This window comes from Cololabis saira, chromosome 3, assembly GCF_033807715.1.
Source record: "Cololabis saira isolate AMF1-May2022 chromosome 3, fColSai1.1, whole genome shotgun sequence".
In the NCBI taxonomy this organism is placed as follows: domain Eukaryota; kingdom Metazoa; phylum Chordata; class Actinopteri; order Beloniformes; family Belonidae; genus Cololabis; species Cololabis saira.
Window position 1 is genome coordinate 31,863,001 of NC_084589.1, and position 24,237 is coordinate 31,887,237.

The following is a 24,237-nucleotide window of genomic DNA, read 5'->3' on the forward strand; positions in this document are numbered from 1 at the left end:
AAATGGATAATGATGATGAGAGTGGAGGTTTCTGAGCCATTCTCTCCATAAACCCAAGTTCCTGCAGGCATTTTTTAAGAAGCTGTCTAAACTCGCTTCTTAGAAGCTTTTGCCAGCCATGAGGGGACTTAGCTCTTTTATGTTGCATTTGTTACTTCACCAATTGCACATAAATTGAGGTATTTTGATTATTTTGGTGTTAGATGAAATTTTAGTGTTGAAGGTTATGGAATACGATGGATTTCAGAACTCACTTACTGTGTGGTTACTTTGTTAGTTGTGTTTTCACCATAATTAAAGTTCACAACATGTCATATATACTCTCAAGCTGTTTTTTTTTCTTCCTTTTTTAGCTTACAGTACTTTTGTTCTATGGATTCAACATATAGAGAGAAATCCACTTAAACTACTGCTAGGAAGCTAGTACTTTTTCTTCCTGTGATCTGCTGGTTGCAGCGCTGGACGGTTGGTTTGACATACAGCATGTGAGGCAACACTTTTACTTTGATGTTCACATAGACATGTTTTTTTGGTTAGTTTTAAGCAGTAGTCCATGCCATCTGAAAAATGAAAGAATACTTTCCTTTGAATTTCATGTATGAGAAGAGTGCCTAAGCTCAGTTATCTGCTCTACCAATGTGGTATTCAGGTGAAATAAAAGGATATCGTAATGGACAGACAAGAGTCTGAGATCTTGTGCTGCCTTGATGGTGCAGACAGAAAAACACACACACACACAGGAACATCACACGTGCACACTCCTTAAACCCATTATAGCTTCAGACTTCAAAGCTGATGTTGTTTTTTTGTTGTTTTTTTTTCCTTTTTCCCCAGTATTCCCTGAAATTGGAGAGGGTTGCTGCATGTTTGCTGAGCAAATTTAACACCTCATATAATGCACACTGCTGCTACTCTGCAGCGCAAATGTGCTCAATATTTTACTCCATTTAGTCCTATCTGAAGTTGTGCTTGTTTCTCTCACTTGTACTTGTTTTCGTATCTGATTTTCTTTCATGTGTCTTCCTGTTTTGTTTTTTTTTGTTTTTCAGGTGGTATATTCGAACAAACAGATGGACCTGTTTCGCTTGTTAGTGCTGAGGAGCTTGCCTTTAAATTCGCCGTCAATAATATTAACAGAAACAGGACTTTGTTGCCAAACACAACATTAACGTATGACATACAGAGGATTAATATCTATGACAGCTTTGAGGCTTCAAGAAAAGGTGAGTGAAATGTTTTGTATTCATTCAAGGATTTGTCATCACACTGATGCATTACTTCAAGACCATGGTTTTTGGCTTTAGAAACTCTTTAATTGTTCTACTTGAGTCCTCTCTTTCCATTGTTGAAGAGCATATCTCAGATTCTCCTCAAGCTCTTGTCTCTTCCTCCCATCCAGCTTGTGACCAGCTGTCCTTAGGCGTGGTTGCAATATTTGGGCCTTCACATAGCTCGTCATCAAACGCCGTGCAGTCCATCTGCAATGCACTGGAAGTGCCGCACATCCAGGTGCGGTGGAAACATCACCCCATGGACAACAGGGATAGCTTTTACGCCAATTTATACCCAGATTACTCATCCCTAAGCTACGCTATCCTGGACCTGGTGCAGTATCTCAAATGGAAAACAGCCACTGTTGTATATGATGATAGCACAGGTGAACAGCCTAGTATAAACAGATCCTTACTGTTACTGTTCTCTCACAACCACATTTAAAAAAAAAAAACTAAAGAAAACTCTCGCCTTCACTTACCCTGTTTCTTATAAGGTCTTATAAGACTGCAGGAGCTGATAATGGCTCCGTCCAGGTACAACATCCGACTAAAGATCCGCCAGCTTCCCCTCGACACGCAGGATACAAGGCCTCTTCTGAAAGAAATGAAAAGAAGTCGGGAGTTTCGCATCATCTTTGACTGCGGTCACCACATGGCTGCACAGATTCTGAAACAGGTGGGATGGAAACCTTTATAGACACACTTCATCTAAGAGCTGAGAATAAGCTGTCAAATGTCTGTGCATACAAATGTTTACTGCTGCAGCTACTCTGTATTAAACCTTAAGATGTTTAACCACTGAAAATAGAAAAGGCTTTGACAAGTCTGGCTGAGAAAACAAGTAGAAGATGCAGCAATGACGTTTTGTTAATTGACAGTACGAGAATCCAGCATTACATTTTCATCCATCCAATTGTCGGTTCATCCAACCGCCCAACCCATGACTGAGTTCAGAAAGAAAAAGATACCCGTGAATGTTCACCTTTGCAACCTAGATTTATTACTCTGGGCTCCTATTCTCCACAGTACCTAAAGAAAACACACTAACTCCAAGAAAAGAGGTCCTTTATCATGAGAATGCCATTGCATATTACTGCATCTTTGTGATACCTACATTCCCATCCAAAAGTGGCTTATAGACATTTCTTCATTTATGGATTACATTTGGAGGAAGTTGGTTGCTGCTATTGTGTTCGGTTCTGTTCTGTCTATGTTGTATATACAGCATTTTCTAGTCAGCATGTTGACTACAAACATCGAACATATTCCATATCCGAGACTAAATTTAAATGTGGCTTGAAATATAAATGAATGCCAGTCAACAGAGAGCTGCCAGAATGATGCAACATGAGTAGAACGTGTAGGTGGTCTGATGTTTGTACAGATGTCAAAAACAGGTCGGTGGATGCCCCTTCATTCAGTTTGCTGTCAAGATGTATTAACGTGCTCAACCAACACATCAATGCCACAAAAGTTATTTAAATAACTCAGAGTGCTCCCTACTTATTAGGATCTAAGATGACATGTGCTTGCTTCTGGCCAAACTCCAATGCTTCTGCACAGAAATATGTGTCCTCTTAAGAGAAGCAGGGTAAAGGAAGGCTTTGAGGCAAAAATCCCACAGACAGTGTTTTTCTTTGACTGAACCAGTGAAGCTATATGTACATATTACGGAGATGGAAGTTAATCTTGTGTATCACTCATCATTGACTGCCTTTTGTGCATCATTAATCAATTTGAAAGAGCCTCCGGACGCACCTGACGAAAGGAGCTTTTATTTTCTCCTGAAAGACATAATTCATATTTTTACAAGGATTTGATATTTAATTGAGACATTAGATTGACTGTTGGACCTTTTGTATTGCAGTGTGCATTAAAATAGTGAAGACTCCTCATAATCCTTCTTTCTATTTTCAGACGTCTCGGTTGTTACAAATTTATTACAGAAAATTAGGAAAACATACTAATATTATCAATCTGGAAAGATTGAGCGATTAAACATGTTTAAAAGGATCACACAGAAACAACTTATTGCTAATTTAAGATATAGTGATATACAGTATGCAATATAATTGTTCTTTTTTGCTCTTTAAAGCTCTTCATTTTGAAATCCTTGTCAGTCAAAAGTCCTTTTTTTAATCGAGTCTGCGTGATGAGCCTTCTATGATTCTGTTGCGTCCCTCAGGTTCGAATCCTGCCAATTTCATTGTTTTATTTTTTTTTTCTTATTAGTGCTGTCAAGCAATTGGAATTTTGAATGGAACTATTAGGAAATATACCTAAAATACACAATTGTGGACAAATAGGAATATCTTCTGAGATAATCTGGGATAAGATACCAAGTACTTCTTTCCAAAACTTTGCGATCTCTGGTATATTGGTCCGGTATATTAGGATCAAAACGATTAAGTAGAGAGGGAGTCATATACGTTCGCATAAGCCATTTGTATTGTAATAACTTGTATCTGGTATTAATCGTCTGTGTTTGGGCTTTGTTGCAAGCCCTCTCCCAAACTTCAGCACTTATTTCTATATTTAGATCGTTACACCAGGCCAATCTTCTACACTCTGAAGATTCCTCAGACAATCTCACAAACTTGACCACGACCTTCCGAATAGTTTACAATCATTTTTTTTTTAAACTGATAGAGATGGCAACTGGTTTGAGTTATCCTGGGAACTTAAAATAAAACTTCTCATCTGAAACAGGAGTGCTGACTTTCTTTACATCCTAACTTATTAATGTAAAGAATAACTTTCAATCGGGATTTTAATATCAAATGGCACATTAAAATAACATTTATCATGTTATCTATGCTGAAGAGTTATACATATATCCACCATTTTTGAGGTGGGTTACATTTGAGGACCGTGTCTTTAACAAAAAGGCATGCTTATGCCATTTAGTTAAGGCAAGATTATATGTAAAGCGCAATTCAACAAGGTGAGGCAAAGTGCTTTACAGAGACATTGAAAAAATCATCACATAGCAGAAAATAAAAACCATGGTTTAAAGGGGACCTATTATGAAAAACATGTTTTTTCCTGCTTTAACATATATAAAGTGGTCTCCCCTCAGCCTGCCAATTCAGAGAAGGGGGAAAGCAACCAAATTCTGCCTGTCTGTACAGCCACCCAGATGAGCCATCCAGTGTGATGTGGCTTCTACGAGCCGTTCAGATTCTGGGCATTTTCGTTACGTAACCAAAATGCAAACCACGCCAACAACTATAACACCGTATAACTGCATGCGAGCGTCCGACTATCGCGTAGCACTGCGTGACATCCGACTCTCTCTGTCCATCTCCCTCCAGCCAGCTGCCACTTTATTGAGGTTTTTGTAGTGAAATGAGGAGGTATCATAGAGATAACTTCTCATTTCAACTAACTGGAACAGCCGTTCCTCATCCATGACCGTTTCCTACAGCGCTTTCAACCGGCTTTCAACCGGCTTTCAACGCGAGCTGCAGGAAGAAAATAGAAGCCTGCATCCGACAAATGTTCAGCTCAAAACGCTGCGCCGCGCAACACTGCGCAGCACTGCGGCCAGTTAGGACAGTCCAATAGAAAATAAAGTAATGGAATTGATTTTGTCACTGACGCTCGCTCGCATCGCATGCAGTTAGGACACCGTAACTCCGCCGGCCGGAGCTTCCGCCATTTTTTCGTAGCGGTGTATCGCGTCATTCAGGCAACCAATCAGCACAGTGCCTCATTAACATAGCCTCCCCGCCCACTCAGAATCCCTCATAGATAATGAGGTTAGAGACTGGGATGATAAAGACATGGCTCAGAGGCTGAATTTCTAATTTATTTAGAAAAAACTATCAAAAGCTTGTTTTTAAGACATTCAAGACCTGCCTGTTTAAAATAGGGATTAGATGCCATAATAGGTCCCCTTTAAATAAATCAAAAATAAAAAAAAATAAAAAAATAACAATACATAAAAAGAGTAGTTAAAATATGATCAAGTTTTAAAACTCAAGCCTAAAAGTAACATATTTGAAATGTATTCAAGAAGCTGAGAACAGGTGTGTCTTCAACCTGGATTTAAATAAACTTGAGCGTTTCAGCTGATTTGAGGCTTTCTGGGAGTTTTTTCCAGACATGTGGAACATAGAAGCTGAATGCAGCTTCTCCATGTCTGGTTCTGACTCTGGGAGCTAATAAAGTAAAGAATCCAGATGACCTGAGAGGTCCAGAATGATCTATTTTGGTCTTAGACCATTTAGAGCTTTAAAGACCAGCATCAGAACTTTAAAGCCTATCCTCTAATGGACAGGCAGTCAGTGTGAAGACCTCAGAGCTGGACTGATGTGGTCCACTTTGGTCAGTGAGGACTCGAGCAGCAGAGTTCAGAATGAGCTCCAGTTGTCTAACTGACTTTTTAGGCAGACCTATAAAGATGCTGTTAAAATAAACAAGCCTACTAAAGATGAATGCTAGACTAGTTTTTCCAGGTCCTGAGACATCTGATCTTGTAACCTTGATATATTCTGAAGGTGATAGTAGGCTGGCTTTGTTATTGAATGAATGTGTTTTTCCAAATTTTGGTCTGAGGTAGGGGTGGGCAATATGAAGATATTAGATCGTGAAGGATTACAACGTGAGAGATCGTGGGATCCTATGGAGGTAGATTTGTGTCTTAATTATTCAATCAAACAAAAGATTGCTTCAATCAAAAATATATTTTCGATAAAAAAAATGTCACTTCAATCAAAAAAAAATTCCATCAAAGAAAAAGAGTGTTTGAATGCAAAAAAATATTTGAGACTCAAAAAAATGCATTTGAAAACTGTTTTTCTTTGATTGGAAATGTTTTCTTTGATAGAAGTGAAGTTTTATTTGTTTGAAGGAACTTTTTTGATTGAAACAGTGTCTTTTTCTGTTTGGGCCATATTATGGGTAGGACATTTGTGTCTTTATCATTGTTTGTGTCAAAATGATTCAATACAAAAAAAGGACTTCAAAACGTTTTTCACTTCAATTAAAAAAAAATCACTTCTAATCGAAAAAAAATATTTTCAATCCAAAAAAAGTGTTCGAAATGCAATTTTTTGGCTCTCAAATATTTTTTTGCATTCAAACACTTTTTTTTTTGATTGAAATCTTTTTTTTATTGAAGTGATTTTTTTTTATTGAAAATATATATTTTTTTCTTTTGGACCAACTTCTTTTTTGATTAAATGATAAAGACACAAATGTCCTACCCATAATATGGCCCAAACACAAAAAAACACTACTTCAATCAAAAAAGTTGCTTCAAACTAAAACAACTTCACTTCTATCAAAGAAAACATTTCCAATCAAAGAAAAACAGTGTTCAAATGCATTTTTTTGAGTCTCAAATATTTTTTTTGCATTCAAACATCTTTTTTCTTTTATTGAAATATTTTTTTTTATTGAAGGGATTTTTTTTTTAATTGAAAATATATTTTTTGATTGAATAATTAAGACACATATATTCCTCCATAATCCTCAAGGACACGTTTTTAATTGCAGTTTTATGCCGATGCAGCCTCACGAAGCATATTTGACGTTGTCAACCTGACCGACCAATCACAGCGCATTACGGGCAGTGACGCGGTTCCGCCCCGCCTCCTTGTTTGTGTGTGCAGGCAGCACGTGGAGAGCGATGGCTGAGAGCCGAACGGAGTTGGTCGCAAAAAAAAAGATCCACCTCAATTTGGTGGAATTGGTTTGGATTTTCCGCAACTGATCAAGCTCAAGCAAATGGAATTTGCAAAGTTTGCACGGAAACCGTTCGCACGTCGGGTGACTAGTCAAGCAAGAGATGGAAAGAGGTAACAGAAGTTGTTACCTTTTATTTCGCAAAATATATGGTACCGTTAAAGACGGTACAAAAATAAGGTGTTCAAACCAGGGACGCCTCCAAAAATGTTTCATAGGGGGGGCCAGATGGGGCCACTTAAATTCTTGGTGGATACCAAAACTTAAAGCCATCATTACAGGATTGTATTATACTGTTGTAGTATAAGGGCTCAGAAATACTTAAAAAACGCCTACTGATATACTTAGGTTTATTACGGAAGAGTATTAGGGCCATGCAAGAGAAAAAATATTTGAGAGGGGAAGATTTTTTTTTATTGTGCAAAAAAGTCGAAATTTGAGAATAAAGTTGAAATACATTTCAACTTTTTTCTCGAAATTGTACTTCAACATTAATATCTACATTTCGAATTTTTCCTCAACATTTCGACTTTTTTCTCGACATTCGACTTTTTTCTCGAAGTGCATAATGAAAAAAAAATCTTCCTCCTCTAAAATATTATTTTTATTTTTCTCCTGCCTGGCCCTAATACTCTTCCGTAGGGGTGGCCAGTGGGGAGGCCAGTAAATTTGTAGGGGGGGCCGTGGCCACCCTTGGCCACCCCCTGGTGGCGCCACTGGTTCAAACGCCTGCTAAGTAGCTGATCTGTGGTAGGGGTTGCCCAGTCGTAAATACATTTCCAAAAAAAAAAGAAGACTAATAGTAAACATTTAGCTTAAGGTTTAAAGTTGATTCAGCTGTCAGAGTGCAATTAAATTTTTACTTTAATGAGCTTGAAGGAAAGATTTTCTACACAAACCAATTTTCTAGAAAGTTGTTTCTCTTTGGCTCCATAGACAGTTACCTCAGTTGTGTTTTTTTTTAAACTGAAAAAAAAGGTTGTGGCACATCCAGTCATTAATCTCACTGCATTTACCAAGAGCCTGTACAGGTCTCCAGGTGACATTGTAATATACATCTGCGTGTCATCTGCCAAACTATGGTAACGTATTTTATTGTTCTTTATAATCTGTGTCAGTGGGAGCATGTAGATGTTAAACAGAAGAGGTCCCAGGATGGGACCTTGGGGAACTCAACACGTTATTCTTGTCTGCTCAGATTTAAAGTTACTTTTTGACACATAGTACGTCCTGGTCTATAAGTGTGTTTGGTACAGTTCCAAAGAGACCCACCCAGTTCTCCAGTTGTTTGAGTAATCTATTGTGGTCAACTGTATCAAATACACCACTGAGATTCAGTAGACATTTTTCTACAGTGTGTATTCAAGCATGTGTCCTTAAACACTTTTGTCAGCAGTCTCAGTGCTGTTATGCTGTCTAAAACCTGACTGGAAGACATCACAGGAGTTGTTTTTTTGTTAAAAAGTAATTTAGCTGTTATAGAAACGCTTTCAGTGATCTTACTTAAAATGGAAGATTTGGGATTGGCCTGTAGTTGTTCATTTGTGTCTTGTCAATCAGAAGTCACAGTTTTTCATCTTAAATTTAATCAAGTTTTGCAAATGCAAACTGTGTGTGTGACTCAAGCCACAAAACAGTGTTCATGGGGAGAAAATACTCTTCCCAAAGATAACAATTTTATGCTCAGCATGCACAAACGCTGTCCACATAGTGCCTGATTGTGATGAGCATTCACTCCACCCTTCCATGTCACTCACTTTCATGTCACTCAGTTTCTTTTGTCAAGTTGACATTTTTTTTTAGGTTTGTAAAGTGAATGATATCCTACACTCCTTTGCATATACCTTATCCTACACCTTGTGGTTCAAGGTGAGCAATAAGAATAAGCAGGTATTGATAATACATGGAAGGACGGTCACAAGCAAGTGTTCTCATAATGCTGGTTCAAGGCCCAGATAAATGGGACAGTTGTGTCAAGGAAGGGTATTTGACCGTCTTTGCTCGTTTCAGTATTCTGAACACGATGGTCCACTAGGGTGACCCTCTAAAAGAGAAAAAGCCAACTGAAGGTCATTTACTTTTGGGTTCGAAGGTAAATCCTAACTTACTGCCACGCACAATGTGACAAGTATTTTTATTTAAAGGCTTCAGTCTTCTACAAAGTATTAATTAACATGCAACTGAAAAGGTAACCTTAAAAACTAGGATAAAATCGGCCCATATTAAAACCATAGACGTATCTCTGCTCCTACTCAGAATTCCCTCTGAAATTGTGTTTCCTCATATGGCTCTGATACACCATATGTGACAAAAAGGTCTGGCTGCAGATGCAGAGAAATGTCAGGTGCAACATTGACATGAGAGAGCGACAACATTAAACATATATTGATATCCCAATTACTGTACACATCTCCTTTAAACATATATCAATTTCTTATAATACCAGTCTACTGCTGATCCCTAGTTTTACCACTTCACATTTACACATCAAAGAGAAGCAACTGTAGTCTTTTTTATTGTCAGTGGTTTGATTGATCCTTCAAAATAATAAGTTAAAACAGGAGCCTATAAAAAAGAAGAAATTTCAACCATATGTTTCATATACTAGGACTTAGGGAGGCGGGTCGAGCAAAAGCTCGTGCACAGTGCACGGCACAATTATTCAATCAGAGAATAAGTGCTCCTTCACAAACAGAAAAACGTACTCTTCTCCATGTTTTTTATAAATCTACATCTGCTTTCCACATGCATAACTTCTGGGACCAAGTATGATTCATAAAGTCTTTTTACTGTTTGCAAAAAGGTTACTACAAACTAACTTTAAATCAGAAGCATTGAGTCATGTGTAATGAAACATGCATCATGTCAGCCATTCTGTTAAACTGTCGATCTGAATCAGATGTAAGAGTTTTAAAGATTTATCGTATGCTCTTGAAATTTCTCCTGTAAAATGCCATGTTTCTCAACAAATAATTAGGTTCTGTCTTTTGCTCCGATAAGCTCAACACAATCAATGTGCATCTGTCAAGTTTCATTCCGTCTCCAACTGGACAGGTGGAAATAACTTATTTTTTTAAATAAGTCCACTCACCCACTTCAGCATGTCACATGTTTTCCTTGTACACATTAAAGTTCTCTACAATGTGTATGAAACTGTCAGAATCAGTCTGTTTAGTTTGTTGAGCACCAGTGAAAACAACCAACATGGAAGACGATACCTTAAACAAATTTTTATAGATTTTTATAGATTCAAAGACTAATTTGCGTTAACAGAAACTTAGCGCCTTATTAGATTTTTTGATTATTTGATGATTTGCTTTTATTTTCCTTCTTTAAAACAAAAGCTACAATTCAGTGGAAAGCACAGCCACCGTGGGTTCATTTGATTGAAGACAGAGCAAAACTCATGCTGATGGAGTGTTAGGATATAAAGCAAAACATTTGATTGAAACCATTCCTCCTTTTTTTGCCGGGATGGCATGACAAGTTCTGGGTCATTCGAAACTATTCAAATGCATGTAAAAACATTTATAAAATGTGTGCTATTCTGCAGTTGTGTTTCCATTACCACTAGAATTGCGTAAAAACCAAAGGAAAAAAAAAACATGTAATGGATGTCCCACAATTGAAAAAAAAAAAAAAACCTCAAATATCGTAAAAACCTTTTTTATGCTTTCATGAGGTGTTTTTTCATACGTTTCAGTAGTCCAGCTTAGCAGAGAAGTGTAATCAAAACACTTTTTTGTATTTGAATGTCCCCGGCATCACTGTATGTGAGTTAGTCGGTTAAACCAAAGCCATCAAAATCTTGTTACCAGCTGTTTTTGGCCTCATTTAAATGATATAGTTGTGCTACATCATATAAATGAGTTGTGGTCATTTGCTGTGCTAACATCTATTAATTATTATGCACTACTGCTTTACCTCAGGGCTTTGCCTTTGAATAATCATTAGAAAGATCATCTGCGTCATTCGTCCCCTGTTGACTATTTTCACAACAGTGGTGGTGGCAATCGCAACATGTCCAATACTCAAGATGATTTTGTCCATTTTCTTTGAAATCAATCTTCTATTTCTTTGATTTAAAGAGAGGTCTCACAGGGTTAGATACGGAGCGTTACAGAGAGATATGGAAAGAAAACTGAGAATTACGCTCATAAAAAGAAGAACACTGTTCATTGTTCAACACCGGGCCCCTGCAGCAGTTCCTTTGTTGCACTTTCAGAATTGTTTCTTTCATTTTTGCAAAAAAAAAAGCATGATGGAAATGCCCTTTGTGATCCTATGAACAAGATGTGGTGCAGATATTCCAGCAAGTGACGTCAGATCTTGAAACAAGTTGTTAGTCGATATATTCATTAAGAGGTGGATATCTATCCCACACTCTAAAATTCATTTGGCATTTGATCTCTTTAAGGCTGTTTGTCCTGAAGTTGCTGCTCTGATTCTAAAATCCCCTGGCATGACAAAATGACCGTCTTCTCTATCATGTCTCTATTCATTCACACCTGTCTTTCTCATTTTCTATCTCCATATCCTTCCAGGCCCAGACCATGGGGATGATGACAGAGTATTACCACTATATCTTCACCACTCTGGTAATGTACCGTGCTTGTTAATGCAAATAGTCTCATTTGTTCTCATCTCCTTAGTCGCTCATCTCCTGAGTTTTTGATGAATAGTGGCTAATTGCCAGTGGGGTTTGGATGCGGTCCATAACATCAATTTTGTTTGACAAGCCAGAAGCATAATGGAGTTTTGGGCAAGCTGAAGTAGATGCTGTTTTTTTATTGAAAAGTCAACAGAAGTCTTTGAAGAACTCAAGACAACACACTTAAATTCAGGATGTTATTTCTAAGTTAAAAAATGTACCCAAATTAAACCTCTTACATATAAATGAATAAAAAAAAAGAATAAAAAAAAATCAGAATGAAAATGTCCAGTTCATTAAATCTGAGAGAAATACTATCAGTCATCAATAAGATTAAAATATAGGATCTTAGTCAAAAATCCCTGAATTAGTTAAAGGAGCTTTTAAAAGTTAGACTAATAAGAGGAACATTTTAAGTTATTCAGCTGAGTCTCCATTAAAGCCTTGATTGAGTCAGTATGAGTTAAATATAAAACTATTTATATTCAAAGAGAATTGCAGGGTTGTGAAAGTGTTTATAGATTTGTATTCATACTTAAAAGAAGCTGTGAAATATTCAAAACTTTAAAATATAAATCTCAAAAAGATCAAACCAGCAAACTTATAAAGCTAACCAGTATCACCTATGCATAAAAAAAACTTTGTATATGCTATTCCTCTGATTCAGTATTACCCAGAAATTCATTCATGTCACTATTACTGTTGTGACAATAGACATGTAACAAATCTGGAAGTTAAATGTTAGATAACATTATGATTTTTTTCATTTTTTATTTACGATTCACCCAAAAAATTCTTACTGAAAAACATCAAATACTCTCATGAGATACTACTTGGTTTTATTCCACAAACCATTTTAGTGTCAATAGCTAGATTCTCTCCCTCTTACACGTGAGCTGGCTATTTAATTATGATCTAATTCTTCCTTGAGGGATGCATCATGTAAAAGACATAAAATGTCCAACTTTGCAGCTTGCTGTGCTGTTAATTGCACAGACTGCGTGATCTGCTCTGTGTTAGCCTGAAAGGTTTTCAGGGGAGAAGGCCACGAGCCGAGATGCCTGCTCTGGGCAAACCACCTTCTGCCCCCAAACCATTCAAGACCAACCTGGAAGATCCTGGTCACAGTTCCAGTCAACAGACAACTGCGGCTGTCGACTGGAACTGTGACTCCTGTCAGCTTCTCTGTCTGAGCCACCTAGCTGCTGAAACTACATCTGAAACTGGGACAATTTCACTAGAAATTAGTATAAAGTAACATTATTAACCATAATGTTGGCAACATTGGTTAATGTGGGCTAAGTTGAAAGAGGTGGCTTGTGGTAACTGAGTAAAGTTCAGAATCAGAATCAGGTTTATTGGCCAAGTATGAACATGCCAGACAGGGAATTTGACTCCGGTTGTTTCGCTCACTGTACCCAGATTTAAATAGTTGCAAACAGTAATAGACAAATGAGTAAAGTTGGGCATGGTCCGGCCATATGCGGTAAAAAACAATGACCCATTGGTTTCTAACGAGAGGTTTTGAAGCCTCTTCTTCCTTGTATGGTGCACAGCCATGTAGCTCGGGGAGGCGACGGGAAAACGCTCACCATTTTTCAAACTAGCTTTGGCTACTAGCTCCTTCAGGCGATCACCGCGAGAAATAGCTGCAGAGCTGCAGGGAGATTATTGCAGCCAAATATCCCATTTGAAATCTTGGCTCGATGGCTAAATCAAAACTTACTTATGCTTATTTGTGCTCTAAAGTTGAACATTTTAACATGGGAGTCAACAGAGATTGACTCGATTTTCCAGAGCCAGCCTCCAGCGGCCAGTCAAGGAACTGCAACAGAATCTTAGTTCAGCATTAGACTCAACCTGGATCTTAGATATTTAGCGCTTACTTCTATTCTGCTGCCACACTTTTTCATTCAGCTCATTTATGCATTTTTGGATATGGGTGAAGTCAGCTCCTGCTAGTAGGACATCTCCCACAGACTTTAAACACTGGCTTTAAAGGCTTGTCCCGTTCCCTTTATGCACTCATGCTGGCACATGTTTATATTCTTTTTTTCTTTTTTAATTTATTCTGCTGTCAATAATATTCACTGAAGCACTGAATGTAGCTCAAACCGCTGCTGAAAATGAACCACAGTAAACAGGCATTTGCTCCTGTAAGAGCAACATCTTCGTAAAAATCCCTGATGGTGACAAAATCTAAAAAGAGTGTGACTGTATGGGCAACTTTAATAATTTTAAATTCTTTTGTGATCATTTAAAATTCAGTAGTTTATTTTTGAGTAAACTCCCACTCTGATTAAGGGATTCCATCAACAAGCAGGCCCACCAATGCAGTATGGCTGCTATTCACTGCAGCCAATGGCTCCAAAGCGTCAAAGAAACAGAAAAGCAATGAATACCAGCATGCACTGTGCTGTTCCTTTCACCCTGTGTTATTGTCTCAGTTTGTGCACTCGCACTCATTGCGTCTGCAGACTTGACCAGTCTGTTGTAATAATAAGATATGACATCGAGGGCCAGCTATGATGTGTGTCATCTTTCACCCTTGACAGCAGGGCGATGACATTGTACTGCTATGTGTCAAGTTTGTGTAGCATAACTATTGTTTCAACAAAAATCTTAAACTCCTTTCTTTCTAATGCAACATCAATTTTTTTTGCTCAGGAAGCCAAGATATCTTTATGGAATAAGTGTGGTATCTTTTTAAAACTGCAATATGCTGTCTTATTGACAGACATCGCATTAAGGAGATTATATACGGCGGCTTGATTTGATCCAAAGTGACTAACATTTGAATGGTGTACATGGCAATAACATTTCTTCACGATGGAATTTGTGTTATCTTCTGAGGTGGGGGAAGTGCTGACTTATTACACCATGAAAAGGAAACAGTGCAGTGGTATAAGGGTAATAACTTCCTTGTCCTTTTGAAATGAGTCTGTCATGGTGCCTGTCTTGCCATAGACGTCTCTGAGAACTTTGTCTGCTGCCACCATGAGACTTCTCTATGCACCCAGACATGCCGCATGCTGTCCCTGTGAGTTCAGTGTAATGTAGTTGTAGGGTCATATTCTGCCCTTGTTCAGGGCTGCACTGCAAAAACAGAATTACATTTTTTTTAGGACACATTGTTTGTCTTGCATCCCAGAAATGAGGATGTTACAAGAGATTATTTCTATTATACAAACAATTATGTCCCAGTTAGTTTGTATTCTCAGCTTCAAAGCTAAGAAACCTGTAACCTTAATTATTTTACAGTGTGTCTGAGTGTCATTAAGAACAACAGGGAAATGCTTTGATCTTTCATTGCGAAAGGAAGCACATTTTGGGAAGGGAAAAAGAAGAGAAAAAATTGTTAGTTTTAACCAATGTGTTACATGCCCCTGATGCCCCTAGAACTAACCCCACACGGCGCTAATGAAATATCCATATTCTTCCAAATGTTTTCTCCGGGCCCTCCAGCCCACTCTGACACGACATGTGTCAACATGTGACTTCACACTTCAGCTGCTGCTGCCCTAGAAATTGCATTGGCTCAAACCGATGTTTCCAAGGGAATGAAAGTAATGAATTATTAATATGAGCCAAGACAATGCGACTTTTCTTTTTTTTTCTGAGCTACAAAACAGTAATAAGAATCTGTTGCTGCCCAACACAAAATAAATGAGTGCAAGCTCTGCACCCATAAATTTTGATTTAATTGTGATTAAGAAAGGCAAAATACTGTAGATCACAAGCTCGTAGCTTGAGCAATACATTTAATTATTGTGTATTATGAAAACAATAACCCTTAATCGATTCTAAAAGGATTTGATATCCCCACCAGAGCCTTTTTAGATTTGATTTGCAGCACAGTGGTGTCTTAGAACACCACAGAAAACCTGATAAGATGTAGTAAATCGGTGCATTTCTGCCTCCATCTGCTGTATTTGGCCTTACAACCGTCATTTCTAGAATCAGATACCGTAGCACTCTCTTTATTACCATACATTCTTAAAGATGATCAGCATTACCTGCCTAAATACGAATCCACATTTTAATTTAGTTTTTCTGTCTCCCACAAGGACCTGATGGCCATCGACCTGGAGCCTTATCGCTTCTGCGGCGTCAACATGACCGGCTTCCGCATCCTCAATGTGGATAATCCCCAGGTTGCGTCTATAGTGGAGAAATGGTCAATGGAAAGGCAGATACCGCCGAAACCTGATTCAGGCCTGCTGGAGGGCGTCATGACGGTATGTTTATTTGTCTTTTTGTCTTTTTAAAAGTTAGTTCTTGATGTGTGCATTTAAAATATTTTCAGCTCCAATGTGTCAAATCTACGAAGAGTTGGTTTTTACTCTGGCTTCAACGCAAGTAAGTCAACATGAAGAGAGCATTTATTATGTATGAACTATTTTGATTCGGGATTTCAGATGCAATCACATAAAAGGTTAATTTGGACAGATGCACATTTTCTTAAATTATAGAGAAGCTAGAGTTAGAGAAGCAGTGACTGATACTGGATTTTTTTTAAATTTTTTTCTCAGTTACTCCTGTTTAGTTGTTGTTTAGGGGAAACATGCCTTTTTTGACTAGTGTATAAAATTCATTCAGTTAAGCTCACACAAAGCTGTTTGAGACAAAGTGTGTATATAATGTGCAACCTGGTAAAATATTAAACTATACGTAATATAAGAAAGGACAAGCTGTTAAGCCTTGCTGACATTAAGCTCAAATAAGGGTAAAAGGATGTAACTGTGAGTCAACAGGACAGATGCAGTCGATATCACGTTTTGGGCGACATTCATTATCTGCCTGCTGCTCATTTAGTCAGTAATCTAAACAAATTTAAAAAGAAGATATTCTTCCAGTTAAGAAATGCACAAGATGCTGACATCATCTATGATTAATATGCTTCAATTAAACGATGATTCTCCTAAATAATTAACTTGTTGTGAACCAACTGTTTCCTTCTGTCTACAACCATAAGCTGAAATAATGTTCACCCCTTATTCCAGACAGACGCAGCTCTGACCTATGACGCAGTCCACATTGTATCCGTCTCCTACCAGCACGCTCCACAGATGACCGTAAACTCTCTGCAGTGCCACCGCCACAAACCCTGGAGGTTTGGAGGGCGCTTCATGAGTTTCATCAAAGAGGTGATGGGGCACCTTTGGCCTGTGCTGTTTAAGTTCAGTTATTTATATTCAACCGTGCTGTTTGAGTGCTGAACAAGAATATAGAAAAAGCGGCATGAGGGGCAGGTCGTCATTCTGTATTTGGATATTTACCCGGCAAGCCGCTCCTACGCAGACATAAGTGAACGTAGCCTCGATGGACACATCAAAGCAGCATTGTTGTCAGCTTTATAAAATTATAAAATCCCTGTATTCATAACCTATTTTTCACAAAGCTTGTTCTGTTACCTTTTGAAAGAATAAGTTGGATAATCAGCTTTTATTTCATCCAACATGAGTGTCTGACAGTGCCTCAGAATGTAAAAAACAACCCTGTGTAAGATGTCATACTGGGGATGTATAAAGATGGCACTGTTTGTATCTTGAGTTGTTAAAACAACAGAATAATCTGTGTTGTGTGCAGTTTAGACACGTTACAAGTGGCAAAAATTACACTTTTCATCCTTAGAAGTGAAATAATTAACCTTTTTATATTGAATATGTTTTACACAAGCCTCCCTTTCCAATCAGGATTCCACATTTGTGGGTGAGGTGAATAGTTAAGCCTCTTTCTTTTAGAAAACTGGATGGAAGTGTTTCAAATGCTTCAGTGCAACGCATTCTGTCACTTTTTGTGACCAGTTTTACAGACGCTTTTCTTCTTTTTCCTTTTATTAATGTCAGCTTGGGCGTGTGAACCAGTGGTGTCTTCTCTTGAGTTTTACAGTGATGACAGTGGAGGAGTGTCTCTACAGATCTTCTACTCACCCTATTCAGAGCATGACAACTAGCTGTGTCAACCCAGCAAAAAACACTGGTCCCAGAACAAAAGTTGAAGTAGGCTGTCATTCTCGCTGGGTCAGCCCTCTTCAGATGTCACACAAACAGAATCCCCTTGTCATTACTGTGTGCCTCTGTCAAAGGCACGGGCAAGCAATATCTCTCCCCTGCTGCAAGCCTCCTCCATTGTGCCGCCATCCCCGCTCCTCCGAGCTTTACCCAGATAGAGATCTGGATATATCTATGTAACGTGAAAGAAAAATAATATAAATATATATATATATATATATATATACATATACATATGTGTGTGTGTGTATAGCTTGCATCAGGTCATAATGGGTTAAATAGCCACAGCTTTTGTTTCTCCAGCCTGACCTTTCCGTATGCTGTCTGGCTCATTCTCTCAACATGCATTCAAGTACATAGTGTTTGTAAAGGGTTTAGCAGAAATCCCCAGGTCTCTTTAGTGGAAAGGAAGCAAATAAATTTTTTTTTGTTTGACCTGCAAGGGTAGGTATGGTGGGATGGTGCCAGCTCATCGCTGGTTTCCACCTCATGTACAGAAGCAAGGATGACAGACCCGTTGCTTCCTTCAGGTCTGTCTGTTGCACTTAAAGAGATCCGTCAGGGTAGTTGTGCGTTCAGTACATTATGCTCATGAAGAGTCTGCAAGTTTGTTTGCACTATTTTCTGTCAAAACACTCTCCTCTGGCCATGTCCCATATTAAATGTACCGGTAATCACTTCTGAAACAGAATAACGACTACATTTCAGGAAAAAAATAAATAATAATGCTATGATTTCAAAGGACACATTCACCAAAACCACTATTTGTGTGTAAGTCCAACCAACAAACCATTCCTGCTGCTGAATAAGATTTAGCTTATGAGTCACATTAATTGACTTTAATGATGTCTTTACCGTTGAGTCAAGCCGTTCAGGTGCTTAGAGCCAACTTTATTTGAGCAATTTGCAAAACTGAAATGTGAAGCATCTTGAAACCTTTTTAACTTTTACACGTAACCACCTATTTGTAGGTATTAATACTGACTGAGAAATTGTCGTGAACAGTTTTCCAATATTCAACAACGCTCCAAATGTATGGTGTAAGCTGCTCTCTGATGCTGTGTGCGTCTCTCAGCTGCACATCGTGTGCAACAGCGATCGCTTGCTTCAAATGTTTGTCAGCACCTGTATATATAATTCTGCTTGTCAGCCAAATGTGCAATCCGAGGATCGCATATTGGTTTTTCTACCATCACAATACATAACAAACAACGTCTGGTGTGTGTGACAATTAGACTGAACAAATGAGGATTGCAGGGCATTTATGGCGGATGTGCCTGTAGCAGGTATATTAGAAATATGTGGTGGTACAGTGAGATATGAAGTGTTTGCTGATTTAGAAAAGAAAAAAAAAAAAAGAGCAACTCAGTTTTGATTTACGCTCGTGTCAAGACGGGAGTGTGACATGTTCTGAAGGTCGAGTTGGCCCTGTGGTTGTGATACAGCTGAGGCGTATATGTCACTCTGTGAATTAACGCTGTTTGAACATGCCACCCACCTCGATGGCAACAGGCCAGAGAGAATGAGGTATGGGAAGCTTTTGAAAAACAGATTTCTCCTTCAAGCTTCATTCTTCTAATAACAAGTCGCGGTAAGCTACAGGATAGACAGACAGGAGGTTGCGGGGTTGTCACAATTTAGGTTTCTAATATCAGTAAAATGTCGTAGCTCGACACCCGGTGATTGATTGCCTCATTGTACAGAGACTTCTTAAAGATCTAGTGTGTGCATGAAAGGCAGCGACTGCATTAAATCGGAACCATTGGCTCATTAAAAATCACTTCCTACAGACAAAAAAAAAAAAAAAAGCTAAAATAAATGCATCACAGCCTGTCACAGGGTTTGAAAATAAGTATTTAACCAAAAGAGGGGCGCACATAGTTACAAATGCAAGGACACGGATGATCAGTCCAGACAGTTTCATCAGGGCTTACTTGTTTCTGCAAGTGTGAGGAGAACAGGTACGTAGCATCTGCTGACATGTGTTTGCACATGCTCATCCGTGGAAGTGCCGGATATCAGGGAATCATAATAGGGGGCAGTTATACGTGCGCCCCCCTCCCCTTGGGGACTCAAGTTAAATGAGATGGTTGTTAATTAACTCTGTAGTCTGGAGGGGAAATGCGTTGGAGGCGTTGAGATGTAAAATGTAATTAAAAAAAGGAAATGCAGTCTGTACAGTTTGTGTTTGTATTTTCAGTCGATGTATGTGTGGGTGTGAAATTGCTTTCAGTGAAAGATGAAATGTGTTACTACAAATTTGTTGGCAGGACTTCCATATTTCCTTTTATGTATTTCCCTATTGCTGCTGTCAAACTATTTGTTATAGATAAAGAAATTAATGCAATGTCATGTTTTGTGTAGTATTCCATCAACCTGCCCAGGGACTACAGGTGGTAGCAAGTTGCTACAACCTGGCACTATGCATATTCTCTTAATCTAAAGATTAATGTCTTATTGTGCACTGTCCCTGTTTTGAAATAAATAAATAAATTACAAATTACAATTAACAGAATTTTATCCTCGTGTTTACCTCTTTTGAGAGGCAAATCAGCATCTTTTGACACAATTTGGCTGAGCAAGAGCTGGGGGATCACAATTTTAAGGAATAAAAGAGCATTTATTGAGAATGTATTGCATTATTTTGTACGTAATTTGCGGAGGTGTTTAGATGGTTTCAATATACGTAAATTCCCAAGTTACATAAATCATTTTTCCAGGTTTTTTTTTTTTACTGTACGGTACATATTGAGGTATAAATATTCCACGTTGTTATCTTTCAGTCACACTGGGATGGTCTGACTGGAAGACTGTCCTTCAACAAAACGACTGGTCTCCGCACAGACTTTGACCTGGACATCGTCAGCCTCAAGGAGGACGGACTTGAAAAGGTAACTTTTGCAGAAGACGCCGTTCCTTATCAAAGCTGTCCTTGCCGAGATGGAATGAGAGCAGAGCAATGATTCCTCATCCCACACAGAAGCCACTGAAATATAAAAACATTCATGATAGCTATACCATAAAAAGTATTTAATGGATTACTGATTTCAGAAATTACGCCTCAGATTCTCCTGGATGGAGAGCACATACTGCGGATTTGACAGTATCATTTACCTCCTAACAAGGAAGCAAATTGGCTGTTGCAACATAAACATCAGTTAGTGGGTCATAAAGCAAATTGGATTAGGGTACACATTAGGGTGTTAATTGCCGCCTCTCTTAATGATAATTCGAGGTGAAGCCCAAAATGCTGCTTGTTGTTAATGAGCTGTATAACCATGTGTTACAAAAAGGGGTAAAAAAAAAAAAAAGAAGAAGAAACCCAAAACGGTGGGTAATGTAGAACTTATTTTATGATACTAGAGGGCAACTGCACCAGCTATTCTCTTCTAAAGAGCTTTCATACATTATGAATACATCAAATAGGGATAAGTCCCATTACGACATCCTCAAGTACTCCCTAAAGGCTAAAGACTATACAATAGCGGAGGCTCTTCAGCTTGTAACCCTCCAGAACGGAGCTTGTGACGCTGCAGCTGTGAATTAATTCTTCTCCCTTTCACTGGCATCTTGTCCTGCATGCGGTCAATTAAGCTGCAGCACAATCAGCTTGTAAAAGTCTGTGATACCATATTAGTGCCTTCTCATTTTGGCTCTGACAAATCCTACACTCAGGCATGTTAGCGATGATCCTACAGTGTGCTGCAGACTGCTGGATTTTTTTTTCTTCTTCTTCAGTACATCCGCAGAATCAGCTTTAACTGTGTGAGCCCGTTAACATGTATATTTTCTTTTTACTCTTGTCAACTAATCCACAGTAATTGAATATTAGCCCAAATTTGAGCTCATGCTGGAATTATGAACAGGTTTTTCAGAGCACCAGTGTACTCAATCAACAGAGGCAAGCTCAGGATGGTTAAATAAATATCATGTTCTTCATGTGGTTGCTTTAATAAATAACTTTTGAATGAAGTATTTTGCTAATCACGTTAAATGAAATGAGCTAATGTTATTGGGTACAATTAGAAGGAGTTTTGCGGAGCGGCAAGCATTGTGGTATTTTTAAATTCTCTCCTGGAGTCCTCTTCGGTTGTGTGACAAGCTGTAACTAATGTGCTTTTCAAATTAGAGCATATGCCTCTCTCTGGATTAGGCAGGGAGGACATTAACAGACGTTTTAATGCTTTTGTGTGTGTGTGTGTGTGTGGGTGCGTGTGTGTACTTCTTTAAATGGATCCACCTCAAGCACAAGCCCTAGTGAATATTAAAAGCTGGATGTGTAGTAATAGAGGAAGCAGAGGAGGGCTTGGTGGAGAGCTTGACTTGCAAACAGAGGTTGTTACAGCCAGCCACAGGACTATTTGTGCTAATGATATGTTCCAGAGTGTCTCTCGGCTGTGTGCAGAGATTTTTTTTTCCTTTTTTCCTCCTCTTTTTGCCTGAGGGCTTCTTGCATGTATAAATCCTTTTATTTGCTGAAATTACTCGGCTTATCTCACCAAGATTGCAGATGAAAAATTCTTTCACATTCCAACCTTCTCCCTGTACATTATTCATATTAACTCCAAATGTTTTGCAGTGCCATTTCTGCTGGTATTACGGTGATTTTATGTCGGTCTGTTTGTATGTTTGTTTTCATAGAAATGTACACACATTACCACATCATGGAGTATATCGCAAACAGGTTTTTTGGTTGTTGTTTTTTTAAGTACATGTCAAATCTCATTGAAATCCATTTTTTTAACACGCCATTGTCCGAGTCATTCCACTGTCTTTGATTTGTCCATCATGCTTGATTTTCCTCCAAGACATATCCTTAACTACCCCTTGCTTTTCAAAGCACCTTAGCCTGCTGCTAAAAGGTGACTCAGCCAATCATCTAATGCTGCCGAGTTGGCATAATGCAAGAGATGGTTGGCGGGGGAGTCTGCTGAGGTCATGGCTCACTGACAAACTCAAAACACTTAGCTACACACTTACTGTATTCATCTTCCACAGGTGGGGAAGTGGAGTGTGTCAGGAGGTCTTAATATCACGGAAGTACCGAAACGTAAAGGGATGAACATCACGGATTCTCTGGCTAACCGATCCCTCGTCATCACCACCATTCTGGTAGGTCACATGTGTTACCTGGTGCAAAAGCATTTCTCCAACAGACCAACAAATATCGCAATATATAACACATGGAAATCATAGCACCAGCATACTGTTTAACTTCGACTGCAGAAACCGAACCAGTGAGTTAAAATAAAAATCATCATCGCGGAAATGCATTAATTACACATTCAGAGAGAAAGACCCAGGATTTTATCCTTCAGATCCACATTACCATTCATTTGTAGTTGTATGCACTTAACTCTGTCAGTGGCTGTTGTCGTCTTTGTGTAGCTATCAGGAAGGTGCTGGCACAGACATTCCTTTCCACACCCCTTCAAACTACAACGAAAAACACTGTTATTATGCTTATATTGGACCACAAAGCTATAATTATGACAAGAAAGGTCATGGTTGGGCATAATTAATGTCTGTCATGTTAATTCTGTTTCAGAGTGGAGAAATGGAGCAAGGATTTAAGTGGTCTAATGTTGAACTACTGTGCCAAGAAGTGCCATTTAGTGATTCCATGTCACAACAGCACTTTAACTTCCCTCAAATGTTTTTTGAATCGTTTCTGTGTAATAGCATATGACATGCTTATGAATTTGCTGTTTCCTTGGGAATCATTAGTTTAAGAACATGAAACTTTCACATCATAGAAGATGGCCCCAACTTTAATATTAATCTCTCCTCATAGAGCAATGAAATGGCTTCAAACTGATTCTCAGTGATGCATGAACAAGGCGTCTGACAGCTTTATCGTGATAACTTTGAAGAACAGATTAAGTCTCTTAATGTGTTTTTTCCTCTTTATATTAATTGTTTACACTCCATTGCCTATAATGTCTTTGCGCAGGCCCACCTTCCTCCTTTTTCTCTTATGCACGCCCATGCTGCGACTGTGAGAGTAGAGCTGGTATAAACACTTTGATTTGAGTCCAGACCTTGGGGAATAGCAAGAACTGGAAGGCTAGAAACAGATGGTAATAGCTTTGTCGCTTAACATACAAACTCTTTGATCAAGCTAATTGGACAACTTGAGCAAAGTTTTTGGCAAAGTGTTTGCTCTCTAAATGCATTGTCATCAAGTATTCATAATTGCTTATTTATTCAGAGGGCCATCAAAACTGTAAAGTTCTAGTGAATTTTCCACTATATATTAGTCCAGCTATTATTAATATTTAGAAAAGACGTATTCAGTCATGTTCAAAAGTATTCTCTCTTGATCTTATGTATGTTGTTTGGTTAAATGGTAAATGTCTTACACTTGTATAACACTGCAGACATTCACCCATTCACACACCGGTTGACCTTCAGGTTCATGGGCGAACACTCTACCAACTGATCCCTTTCTGTAAAAACATAATAAAAGTCATCTGAACATAGAGCGTGTATAGTATTAGGCAAATAAAACATCAGACAAAAAATATAATGTAATATTTTTCATAAAAATTAAGCCAAAAAGCAAGAATAATGTTAACAACAATAAGTATCCCCGATGGCTTTCATA

At 38.4% G+C, this 24,237-nt stretch overlaps 1 protein-coding gene across 1 annotated transcript in view; it reads left to right on the forward strand.

The window, feature by feature from the left end:
• grik3 (glutamate ionotropic receptor kainate type subunit 3) overlaps positions 1-24,237 on the forward strand; it is a 115,231-nt gene that overhangs the window by 64,407 nt on the left and 26,587 nt on the right. The window contains exons 2-9 of the mRNA XM_061717255.1: positions 1,050-1,223; positions 1,400-1,657; positions 1,769-1,950; positions 11,510-11,563; positions 15,684-15,854; positions 16,620-16,763; positions 20,414-20,521; positions 22,629-22,742. Of these exons, the coding sequence (XP_061573239.1) occupies positions 1,050-1,223; positions 1,400-1,657; positions 1,769-1,950; positions 11,510-11,563; positions 15,684-15,854; positions 16,620-16,763; positions 20,414-20,521; positions 22,629-22,742 (1,205 nt within the window). The remainder of the gene's footprint in view (positions 1-1,049; positions 1,224-1,399; positions 1,658-1,768; positions 1,951-11,509; positions 11,564-15,683; positions 15,855-16,619; positions 16,764-20,413; positions 20,522-22,628; positions 22,743-24,237) is intronic.